At 43.0% G+C, this 13,153-nt stretch overlaps 1 protein-coding gene across 4 annotated transcripts in view; it reads right to left on the bottom strand.

Moving 5' to 3' along the window:
• Positions 1-13,153, bottom strand: part of LOC146191200 (uncharacterized) — a 51,726-nt gene that overhangs the window by 23,194 nt on the left and 15,379 nt on the right. For 3 of the 4 annotated variants that reach the window (XM_084601687.1, XM_084601686.1, XM_084601685.1), the window contains 5 exons: positions 9,703-9,755; positions 9,119-9,255; positions 4,113-4,250; positions 2,502-2,607; positions 731-797 (listed from right to left, as the gene is read on the bottom strand). In XM_084601687.1, coding sequence (XP_084457813.1) covers positions 731-797; positions 2,502-2,607; positions 4,113-4,250; positions 9,119-9,255; positions 9,703-9,755 — 501 coding nt within the window. The remainder of the gene's footprint in view (positions 1-730; positions 798-2,501; positions 2,608-4,112; positions 4,251-9,118; positions 9,256-9,702; positions 9,756-13,153) is intronic. The other variant, XM_084601688.1, reaches the window with a different exon arrangement.

Here is a 13,153-nt window from a genome sequence, read left to right as displayed (position 1 = left end):
CCCCTTTTGTGAAAAAAGGGGCCGTCCCCTGAAAAAATGAAAACATCATGCAGGTGTTCATCAGATAAAATTACTGTGATGCAAGCGCTTTTGGAATTTTTTTTTTTTTGAAGTTTATTCAATAATTCCAGCTTTCGGTTAATTTCAGACATTATTTATGGTCACTTATAGGCCAGATTAATGAGAGCTTTACTACATTTAGCTGCAATATGACAGCTTAACCCTGTTTCATGCAGGTCCTTCCTGTACAAAAATATGATTCATGGAATCCTGCACGTAAACTTCTGTGCAATTCTAGCTTAAACCTTTCACTGCCACTCCTGAGATAATTTGAGAGACCCCCCACATAAGCACACCGAAGCGTATCATGTTGCCTCTTTAAGGAACTCCTTAAAGAACCTGGCAAAAAGCCTGGCAAAGAGTAAGGAGCAGGCAGAAAAAACTACAGTGAAAGGGTTAATTTTATTCACAAATACCATGTGAATTATGATATAAACAAGACAAAAAATGCTTGTAATTTTTTTTTCTAATCACATACTCATTTTCACATACAAGGCATTTTCTTCCCATCTTTGTATTCAAATTTCGATTTTTATGCGGCTGGAGGCTACCGGCATTCTCAACATGCATTATTTAGAAAGGGAACACCAGTAGTGTAAGGAAGACTGTAATAATAATTAAGCACAATTTACATGCAAGGTCGCGAAATTTAAGTATCAAAGCCACTCACCAGCATGAAGCTTGAAGTCAAAGACTGCATGACCTTGATACCTTGAGTTATCTTGGTAAATGATTGGCTAAAAAGATTTTATGCATTTCAGCACATTTATGAAATTTACGCTACCGACTTAACTCTTCAACAATAAGAAGCAAAGCCATACTCTGAGAACTACTACAGTGTGCTGCCATGATAGCAGGCCAGATCTGAGGGATGCACGACAAAAACGCCGCTACTGTCATCTGCCTCACCTTTACACACAGAAATTAGTTTGATCTTGCCACTGTTGTCAACGAAATGAATGAGTTGCAAGGTTCCTTCCTAAGGTCAATTCAAATGCAGGCTCATTCTGTCAGCCATAGAAAAAAGCTGTTGAAATGCTGCGATCCCACTTCCGTGGCTCAGTGATTAGGGTGCTCGACTAGTGAGCGAGGAGACCCAGGTTCCGATCCCAGCAGCTGAAGCAAGGCACCCACGTACAGCCTTGTCAAAAGTTTAGAGCCTGTATATTACCTTTTTAACAACCATGGATGTCCTAGCCATTGGAGAGAGTAGGACGAAAAATCTCCTTGCCTTCAGCAAGTTTGGAAGCCTGGGAATGCATTAAGAGTCACATAGTATGGCTCAGAAGTAGACCCCTGGACTGTAAACTTTTGACAAAGGGTGTACTGTTCCCAGGTGGTCAAAATTATCCGGTGCCCTTCCCCAAGGCCTTGCTCCTCATAGCCCGACTTGCTTTGGGACGTCAAACTGCATAAACCATGACCCTTATGCCACGGAATACAAATCGCAACTTTTATGATGTGAAAATCAAAATAAATTTATTTTCCTCTCATTCAACAGTTAATTTCCAAAATTGGGCAGTTTGAATCACACATACATTTTCATGTATTTTCTTCCTGCATTTTAAAAAACAAATGCTCCGACCAGCTTTTACTATAATCCTGTTTAGGCAAAAAAACAAGCTCTCTCTATGTTCCCAATTCAATACTCACAGAGTCCAACTGCATCTCAAATTCAAAGCAAATTCTTAGACACTTCTAAAATGTTAAACTTGGGCTTTTTTTTTTTTTTTGCCATTGGCAAAAACACTTTACAGCCACCAGACAACAAGGCAAGAGCGGGGGTTAGCTGGTGTTTCAGACTGAATAAATCACACTAAAAGGTACAGAAAGATGTGAACACTTCGAACTATTTGTGTTGAAGGATGTGGTGCTTTCATATTGATTACTTTATCAATACCTTGCTTCATTTTTTCAAGTTATTCTTCTCTATACAAAAAGCGCCACATCCTTCAAAACAAACAAGTTGAAAGTATGCTTCATCTGTCTGCCTTCACGCCTTTCTGTACCACTTGGCGTGATTTCTTCAGTAGGCATAAAGCAACATCACAATGACTTGTTACTTTTTAGCAACCATGAACTGACTTCTAATCTGTGTCAAACAAGTACGCCACAATGTTCTTTGCCATAGCTATCCCCACGGGTCTCGTCCACTGCTTCTGGCAGAAGATACACTGCTTATGTCTAGCAAATAAGAAGTTTCAACCCATGAAAGCATCTTTTAACTTATGTCACTTAGTACGCACTAAAAAAACACAGTGGTGCAATCAAAATGATGACACCTTAACAGGACACCGAAACCTGCTTAAATAACTTAATAACTGCAAGGTGAAATCAGCCCAACATCAGCAACTACAAAGCGGCTGAAGCGCATGAGCTGCTTGTGTACGTGCATCCTTCTGTTCAGCGGCCAGGCAAAAAACTACAAAATACACAGACACCTGTGGAAGGGCGCAAGGGCTCCCTGGAGGCAATATCTGTGCTTGCTGGCCCCACATTGTTTGACTGCTGTCGCCAGGAGGTGAAGGGCTCAGTGGGAACCTCAGCCTGGTGGAGAAAGCCAAGCAGAAATGAAAAGCTCCTAAAAAAATGTACACTTAAAAAAAATAAATAAATAAACATTTAAGGATGCGTGCCAGGTACGATCGAACTCAAAACTGGAAAACTTCAAAACCGAAACCGAAATCTCAAAACCCGAATGAAGGAGCTCAATAAGCCATGGCTAGCCTTATTGGTATCAGCAAGTCGGTAAGCTTCCGATGAGCTGCTCTATCTTTTTAGTTGAGCGTTCGTCCAGCCGCTCGATGTATGCATAATAAGCCTATAAAGCCGTGAACAAGCCCGTAAAGGATCGTGTGCGCATAGCGTACAGCGACTGGCTCTGTGAGCAGGCCCTCAAGCCAGCAGGTGGTCTCAAGAGAGCGACGCTCGGGGACATTGCCAGATGGATTCACGGAAAATGAAAGGCCCTCCAACTGGCAATGGTCATACGTGAATTTTTTTAAATGTGCAATTTTCAACGCCTTAGATGGCACTGAAGATGTCCTTTTATGGTCGGTGGACAGCGAGAAAGAGCTGTCATCCGACTCCGATGCCGAGTAGCCTATGACGCCCGCATTTCATGGTTGTATGTGTGTGCCAATTTTGTTCCATCAAATGTTCTAAGCAATTTTCAGATGCTTGTTCGCAGCATTATTTCTTTTCAGTGGCAGAAGCGATGCCAAGTTATTTTGTGGTTTCTAGGCTTTTAATGTGACTACGCACAATCAAGGGCGCTTTAGAATTGTGCAAATACAGTACTATGAAGTTCAAGTATGCCAGCAATAACAAAACCGAAAATTAATTGTTCCAGAAGAAAGACAAGACACTGATAGATATTAGAGGAAAAGGGAAAGTTCAACCGAACTAAAGAGTCTGCCCGTTCACAAGAGCCACAAGGCAGAATTTTACAAGTTAGACATGGACAAGAAAGGAAAGACGAGACACGGACAACACTTACGATGAACCAACTAGCACAAGATGTGTAAAGTTTTTCACAACAGCCCTAGATGTAGGACTAAGACCCAAGCCTACAACAACTGGTGACATGCACATTTCAATTTTGGCTATGGTTAAAAAAAGGTTAACAAGAGTTTTTACTTTTGTAAAATAGCATTGGTCTAGACACCTTTTTTAGTGCTTTTTTTCCCCTCGCTGTATCCCAACAGCAGCTGCATTTTTGTATACACGATTTTTGCTCTCTATCCTGCTCCAAATGCTTCAACAGTGCTTAGCGTCGTAGCTGTGCATCTTATCTTGTAATTTAGTTGAGCTGCTAGTAGAGCTAGTGAGGTTATTACTGAAAAAGAAAAAAAAAGCTCCTACTATACCTACGAGCTGGTGCGCCGCGCGCATTTCTGCACACTGCATGCAATGCATGCGAAACCAATACCGGGTCAACTCTGCACCGCGTTATGACATGTTTCAATGGCGCGACACCTGAAAATGCAGACCCTGAGTTTTTAAGCCCCAAGCTTACGATCGTAGCGCGCACTTCGCACATGCGTACACACCTGTTCATCTGTGGGAGACAAGAGATGGCACTTGACGTGCTTGCGATGCCGAGATCTGGGCTGCACTGACTCTGATCCAATGGTGCTTCGTTTTTTGCGCACCAACAAAGCATGTTCCCGCACGACTGCTCCACAGTTCTGCGCAAAGGTGCGTAGAATCCATCTTGTGAGAGTTTTGCTTTCTGGCGCAGAATCATTTGATGTACCATGTTCCCTGCCTTGACAGTGCCACGTGGACACTGCTCGAGGACCGCTAAGTGGTTTTCCCGTAATTTACGGTCACTGCAAAAGTTCATCTTAGCCAAAGAATATGTAAAACAGTTATCTTAAGCAATATTTTCTACATGAAGTCAAATGGAAGAACCAGCCAAACGGTCACATTTTTCATCCTATTCATGGATCCGTCTTTACTCCACTAGCAGTCGTGTCTGCATGTAGATCGAAGCTCCACATTTTCAGTGCATAATAGAAATAAAGTTGGATTTCATGCAGTGATATACAGTAATTATGCTCTAAAATGCAGCTGCAAGTGAATGACTAGACAGAGTTTTACAGCAAGTGCTCTGAGATGCACTGTGACGCTGCCACCCCTTAAGTACACTGTAGCGAGTTTAACATTTCAAAGTAACATGTGGCCAATGAGGAGGGGTTGCAGTTACCAGCTTTTATTTTCTGAAAATTTTGCACACTTTTTTTCAGTGTTTCTCTTCGAACATTCTTTCTTGTATGGCTAGCGCCATACCTTATACTTTACTTTAGCCCATACTAGCCATACTTTAAGTATGGCTAGCGTTATAATTTGGACAGAGTTGTGGCATCGTTCTAAAATTCAACAGATAGAAGCGGGACTAACTGAATAAACACCCAATTATTACACTTTTCCTGCCGACAGGACAGCCCTGCTCGCAGCAGATGCTGCTAGCACAAGGAGTAGTAACAATATGACAAAACAAACAAATAAATAGGCACATTGACATACATAAAACAAATAATCTGGGACAGAAATTTAGGCGAAAGTATTTAACACAATAAATGTTTCGTGAAAAACCAAGTAACAAAAGCAGACGTGCAACAGGAACAAGTGGGCAGCATGCACACAGCAGGCATATGCTTTTTAAAAGTTGAGCAATGCACTTCTCACTTACCGCCTTCACAGCCAGCTGTGAGGAAATGAGGCGATCGTTACGACATGCATATGAAGCAAGCATATATGAAGAAAGAATAGACGAATGTTTAAATTTTTTATATATGCATTATTCATTTGCGTTGCTGATGGCAAATTATGCATGTTATTACCTTATGGCTGTAAAATATGCCATTGGAAAGTAGAAGACAGATGCCTTCGTGCCGATCATTTCATGTTCTTAGAGAAGTGCATGTCCATTTCTTTACACATTCTTTCACAAGTTATTAACACTAATGCACACACAAAGAAAAACGTTTCCTCGAGTCGCTTCAAAATCAATATTCATGCCAGACAGACACCGGCAGGCTCAGCAAGTGAAGCAAAGCACACCACTTATCCAAGCGCAAGCGCCAGAACTCTACTGACACCATATTCCCCAAGAACTGCATAGTTTTCGTAGTCAAGAAGTTTCGGCTAAAGCAGGTAATGACAGCCCCTAAGCAGACTTGTGTGCAAACGCCAGGGCCTTCAGGTGTAAATAAGCAAGGAACATCAGCTAAGCTAGAAACCGGAGACTTGCTTGAAAAGTGGAAACGGGCTAAAGTTTTTCCACTCCACAAATCGTACGACAAGCAATGCCCCTTTAATTATCCCTCCATAGCTTCGACTAGAATTTCCTCTAAAATCGTGGAGCATAATATCTCCCAAGTTAGCAATTAAGTTTTCTCGAGTCATTTTCATTTCTTCATGTCTTTGAAACACAATTTTAGGAAGCTATTTTCTTGTGAGACATGGTTTAAACCTTTATTGATGAAACTTCCTCCATTCTCGAACAAGGCTTAGAAGTCTATGTCACTTCTGTAAGATTTCTGCAGAGCGTTTGACAAAGTGCCCCTAGTCTGTTTTTGTATAAACTAGCACACCTTCCCATCTACGCAGATGTTTTTACACGGATTCAGGCTTAACTAATCGCTCACAGTTCGTCTATACTAACGGCTTTTCACCTTCTTCATTGCCTGTGACGTCTGGGGTACTACAAGGCTCAGTGCCTCGTCCTTTATTGGAAAAGTCCGCCACATGCACGCACTTAAATCGCACGCAAGTGTCGCAACAATGAAAAACAGTTATTAACTATGCTTTCAATGTGCGAAAAAAAAATTCTAGAGGGCACTTTGGACTACTAAAGTGCGATTAGGCGAAAGCCACTATAATGCGGTGGATCGTAGCCCTCCACTACGACACCTTTATCTCTTCATTCACTCCCACCTTCCTCCCTCTCTTTACGGCGTGGTAAATCTGTCCGCTCATAATTGTGACAGATGCTGCGCCTTTTCTATCCTGTAAATCAATTTTAAATGTCGCTGGTGCCTGCTGTACTAATGCCTCCTAGACATCTGGGTCTGCTTCTGTTTGCTGTGTGGTGCGGCGTTCGAGGAAGCGGCAAATGAAAGGCGCTGCACGGACGCCTGGATCAGACGCCTGGCGGGGTCAACTTCGCATAAGCATGAATCGCCTGGTGACGTCATGACCTGTTGCGACGGTGCATTGCGCGTGCCTTGTCGAACACAACCAGCATTTTATTGAAGGCATCAAAGTTCCCCGGCGTTCTACATTTCGTTTACAGGAAATTAAAGGCACATTATCTATCACTCGCGGAATCTCGCTATCATCCTCATGGTAGACAAAGGGAATTATGAAGTGTTTCCCGACCCAGGGCGCGGCGTAGTTGGTAAAGTGCTGGGTTGGGGATCCAAGGGATGGAGGTTCGATTCCGGGTGGAGACAAGGTTTATTAATTCATTTTTAATTCTCGCTCTCGAAAGCATGACACCTCCGCTGACAACCTTCTCCAGACAATGATGAGGCATAAAAGGCTTTCGCCCTAATAACACACCTGTCTTTTCTTTGAGATCTACAACACCAATTCTGCTTTGAAAAACGCATCACTCATTCCACCCACCTATGTTTCATTATGCAATGATCATCCGTGCAAAGTGGGAATCCCACTTTGTCACACTACTTCTCACCTGAATTCTTGCATTCCAGCTAGATTTTCCAGGTGGAATCATTCACCAGCAGATCCAGCACTCGCCAATGATTTCAAACGTATAAAGAATAAGTTTAATGCTTACTTTTTGTGCCCGTGAATCTCCATTTCTCTATCTCAGTGCCACATGAGTGCCCTCTTTTTCTGTCATTGACATCTGCTTGTTTGACTCTTTATTTTGCCACTTTTTGAAAGTGGATATAGAACAGTTATTTCTCCTTTCTTTAGAATACAGTTGAACCCCTTTATAAGAGACACGTACGGGAGAACAGGTTTTGTCTCTTATATGAGAGGTCTCTTATAAGCAGGGTACCATGTTTTTATTTTCTGATCAGCCCTTATTTCAAAGTAGGTACTTTTAGTAGGGACAGGACACCTGTGATTCTTGATTGGGAGCTGTGCGAACGAGAGTGCCCACCTCGCGCTCCCGGTATTGCTGCCTCGGGCAGACGCCCGCACGTGCGGTCGCACTGGTACCCTTGGCGGTAAGTTTGAAGTGCTTTCCTATGTTGCATTCCCATTGCAGGGGCTTCTCGTCGATATTTTATAGCTGACCGACCAACTCTGGCTTTGCTGAAGTTATAATAAATAGTGACTGCGCACTTCTATCGTCCCCCTTTGCTTCCACAATCGGCGCAACTGCGGTTAGCGACCAATGACACTGCATCGAAGGTTAAAATGTCTGCTACAAGCGAGATTGTTGACCAGAATGCAAGGATAGCTTGTCCTTTATAACCAATTGTCTTCTATGTCCGATGTCTGTTACAAAAGAGGTCAAATTAATGGGAGAGATAGGGCAACCAACCAAGTGGGTGAAGAGTGTCTCCTATACCCGATTGTCTCTTACATCCGTGCCTCTTATAACGGGCTCAACTATTGAGCCGTATGTCTTTTTTTTACAATGTACTGCTGTATTTAAACTACATGTGTTCTGTTCGATCTATTTTTGTTCCACTTGACTCAATAATGCCTAATGGGCCATAAGAATAGTTAAATAAATAAATAAATAAATAAATAAATAAAATCCAGTTTCTTCAACAACCTTCGCTGTTTTCGTTGAGCATGCGAAGGCTCCGATTGCGACTGCACGATGGCATCAGTTTTGTATCGCAGGCTGCCTGCCGCTAAATGTTACAGCTCTTTCTCGAGTTGCAAAGCAAGAGATGTGGCTCTTAGCTTTCGTTATTTAGTTTGCTTTGCTTTTAAACACCCTGAACCCGTGGCTTTTTCGTGCTGTTTCCTCACACTTCTCTCAGCATGTGTCTAAGAAGCATCAAGTGTCAAGACACTGGTGAACACTGGGCCTGCCAATTCCTAGCACTGTTTGTGGTGGGAATGTTCTGGCCTGTCCTCCGCCCCTCGAGTTGGTGGCCATGCCGCAGATGCAGTGGAGACTGCTTAACCAAAAACGAACCCTTTTTGGCTCCTCGACAAGTTTACGAGTGTTGGGAATCGCGGCTGTTGCCTCTTGAGCCATGCGATTTTCATCGAGTCCGCAGCCCTTGGGCTCCTTGCCCCCTTGGTGCCTTAGGCTCAACTAAAAAACGTCACAGCAGGTCCCCCATCAATCCTCAAACAGCAGCCTGTTAGACCATCACTGACTGGAACCAGATAGCACATTTCAAGCCCCACCTTAACTAAAGTACAAAAGGGCACTTTGCAGATGTACTGAAACTCCGCTTAGCACTGCCAACTGCAGAACAGGCTCAAATAAACATCAAATCCTTCTTCAGTGCACAGTTGGAGCCAATTCAAAATAATGCTGATCAGTGCATACACATGCTATGCACTGCCATGCGCATAAATAAAAGCAGGCAAGAACAGCGTAGCTCACTTGTTGTCAGCTGCAAAGATGTCGCTGCCTTTGAACAAATGAGGCGATGGACTATTGATGTCAGAGTTCCGCGCCACAGTGAAGTCAAAGGGCAGGCGAGTTCCATTAGCCTGTGCTGGCAGCCACAAGGAGAATTCCTAAACAGATGCATGCAATGCAGTCAGCAACAACTAAAGTAGCTATGCAAGACTTTAACTGAACTTCAAAGAAAACAATCAAGACAACAATGCTGGTCTACTGTGCATATAAAAAAAAATTCAATAGTCGATAACTTGGCTGGAGCTAACAGCTACTACTACTCCTTCGCTAGTAATGAGCTTTCATTCAGCGCAGTAGTCATCGACCTGATACATTAAACATAGCAAAACGCAGTCAAGGTACTACAGCGGGACCATCCTAACAGTAAGACACAAGTAAACAAGTGCTCATCTCGGGAATGTAACTCATGTTAGAGTAGCCCCTTAGCTGCACCTTTTCCTCCTCTCTTGAACAACAAGAAGCGTAACTCTACTTTCACATCACAACCACCTGCAAAAAATAACCAAGTACATTCTGCATGCCAGATTATACACAGCACAACTCACTTTAGCCGCCGCCTTTCCTCTGCGCACAATCTTGCGCTGTGTCTTCGTCATCTCTGCACAAAGAACAGCAGCAAGTTTCATCACAGCTCACTATGTACCTTTAGATGCGACTGCTTACACACCGAAATGGTGAAAACTACGGCGATAAGTAATCATATTATTCGACATATTTATTCATTTGTTACCAGTTCGCCAAGGACAAGGTCAAGTTATTTAACCCTTTCACTGCCGAGTTTTCTGCTGTCTGCGCCTCACTCCTTGACAGGCTTTAGATGCTGTCCATGCTCGTGCTCTATATTTTAGTTCTGTGCTAATTTTATACTATTAATGCTCTACGATGATCTGCAAGGCATATAAACATTCTTTATTCCGCTCGTCGTGTTCCTTGTATTCTTAAATGGCAAGGACTCTTCCTCGCTGTCTTCGCACGACTAGTAATTTAGCTGCATACCAGCCGGAATTCATGAACAGTTCTTGGATATGTATTCATCCGTCAAGGCGCGGACGCTCCTGGCACGCCTACTCGCTGCATCTACAGTGCTCTAGACTATGGCCACTAAGCTCCACTGGTGAGACGAGAACGAAACGAAGATGACGATGATAATGCGGATCTAGAAACATCCGCACTATTTGTTGTTTGAAATTTATGTGGTCTCTCATAGATGGCGCGAGATGCCTGTTTTTATTTTCTTACAGGAGTAGTTACGGAAGTAGCAAGGAACGAGTTAAAATGGCAACACGAGTATACTCGGGAATGCTGAGGGGTGGGGCGTGCATGTGGATTCTCTTAAGTTCTCGGGAATGGCAGCGAAAGGGTTAAAAGAAATTGAACTTCTTCCAGTCTACTAGCCACACTCTACTGCTCACAACAATTTTCTGGAAAAAAAAAAAAAGATAAATAAGTACATGCCGCACCTGTGCAAAGAGACATCTGCTCATATGGAGATCAATATAAAAATGCACTGATGATTCATTTGTTTGGCAGTGAGATGAGAAGTGGCTGCGAGATCCATCACTTCTGCCCAAAGTATAGTGGCCAGTGTAGTAATCTGTGTAAGCTCCTATCATTGTTCATGGCCCTTAGTTCTCACAGCAGTTTGATGTTTCATCAGCTTTTCTTTTTTTGCAACACAGCCCCTTTGGTGTTGTTATATGCAACCTAAAAACGACATACCTTTCAATGCAAGGCATAAAGTACCCAAATGTGGACACAACAATAAAATAATGCTTTGTAGAAAAGCAAGTTAGAAACACGCCAAGTCAAGCATAATAAATGCATACAAAGAATTGCTTTCAAAATGCGAGAAGTTGTTTTCCAGGCATGGCTACTGTACGAGTGTTGGTTTTTTTGCTTCGTTTGCAAGCACCAAGGACTTCATTCTTTTTCATCGCACTGCATAAGCCTATTTTTATAGTGCTCATTATATGAGCAGACGAGTTTTTATATAGGTGAAACTTGCGCATTTTTTTTTTTTTTTTTCATTCAAAGAAAACTCTTAGCAAAATGTGCTTTATAGGCTGGAAAATATAATTAATTTCTCCTTACATAGAACAGCACCTTAGGTGTACTTTTTTTTCGTTCGACGATTTGGACAACAAAAATGACACTGGTGTAGCCATAGCTAAGCGAAAGTTGTAATTATGAAAGCGCATAACATGTTAGGGTTAGGCAAGCCTATTATTTGACTTAACAACCTTAGCTTTGGCTTAGCTAAGCCCAATACACTGAATTTCATTTAGGAAGGCATAATTATAATGTATGTTCAAACACGCGCAAACTTCATTTCCTAACCTGTGCTGTTATTAGGCCTAAATAACTCTGCCCTTGACCTTAGTCATGGTAACTCAGTAATTCACTGTACAACCATGTAAGCCAGGATAGGCTTGGTTGTTGTCATAGCAACGGTCTGTTAAGTGAATGGAATCTGGAAATGGGCAAAATCCACCATGCTGGGCAGAAGTGCAAGTGCTTCCGCACTAAAATAGCATAACTCCACCTTCATATTACAACCACTTGAACGTGTACCCAAATGCATTCTGCACACTAGATTATGTGCCACCGGTCCGCACCATGAGGAAGGGCCTACTTACACTCACACTGACAACCGATGACATTCAACTTCACTCTCTCACAACCACACCCATGCCAGCTCACTTCTACACACATTCAGCCACTGGCACTTATACTTCTAATCCTCGTTCACACTCACACTCACATGCACTCATACTCATGCCCGTTCACACCTACATCTGCTCACACACACATGCACACACATTCATGTCCCCTCACCTCCACTCAATTGCATTCACAGTCATGCCCACCCACCTAAGTATACATGCGCTCACAATCATGCCCTCTCACGCTCACGTCCTCTCACTCCCACTCACATCCATGCACTCACACACAATCCTGCCAATATACATTCAAGTACTCACAATCATGCCCTCCCCTCTCGCATCCTCTCACTCCCATTCATGACCACTCACAGTTACATCCACTCATTGACACTCATGCCCCCTCATGCTCGCCATCCACTCACTAGAACTCACACTCATGCCCATGTGCAGTCACATCTGCTCACTCACACTAAAGTTCATGTACACACACTCACACTCAAGGCGACTACGTCCACTCAGTCACACTTATATCCACGCATCCCCGTTCACATACACTCACGGCCCCTCATACTCTTGCCACTCATGCATGTCCACTCACACTCATTACCACTAACTGCACACACCCACTCAAGCTCAAGCTGATCTCCACTCTAACTACTATTCACTCCCATATACACTCCCATACACTTACACTCACAAAAGCTTGCCCTCACATCCACTCATGACCATTCTCACATCCACTCACACACATGACCACTCAAGGTAAAATTTTGACAGATGCTTATATGCATGTTTGTGCATACCTATGTGCAGTTACGAAGCACTATTTTTCTCGGAGCCACACAAAATTTCTCAGAAGAGAAAGAAGAGTCAGGAAGAAAGAGAAGGAATTTGTGGCTCTTCTTTCTCTCTGGCTCGTGACTCTCTGAGTTACGCCAGCAGCAGCACGGACGGCAAAGCAGTTCGACCAACAAATAGGTGCACAAGAGCACAGAGAATTTCTTAGAAGAAAAAGAAAAGCCATGAGCAAGTGGCACAGAGCTCGTGGTTCTTCGCCTTCATCTTAGAAATCCTCTTTTCTAATGACACTTTTGTACCTCACGGCTCTCTTTGCGAGGTTTCACTGGTAGGAGAACCAACAGCCATGCCGAATGGGCACATAAAAGCTGCGCTCTAAAAGGCTCGCAATGCACTTACTGTCATCAGTATTTACGAACAAAATTTTTATCAACCTATTGCTGATGTGCTTTTACTTTCTGTCACAACTAGGTGACATTGCACTCCATTCGAGGGATGCCCAGCATGGCAAACTAAGCTCACATTCATATATAGA

Source organism: Amblyomma maculatum, chromosome 4 (assembly GCF_055883805.1).
Source record: "Amblyomma maculatum isolate TAMU_Amacu chromosome 4, ASM5588380v1, whole genome shotgun sequence".
Lineage (NCBI taxonomy): Eukaryota > Metazoa > Arthropoda > Arachnida > Ixodida > Ixodidae > Amblyomma > Amblyomma maculatum.
The sequence above is the reverse complement of the archived record's forward strand: the minus strand, read 5'-3'. Positions and strand labels throughout refer to the sequence as shown.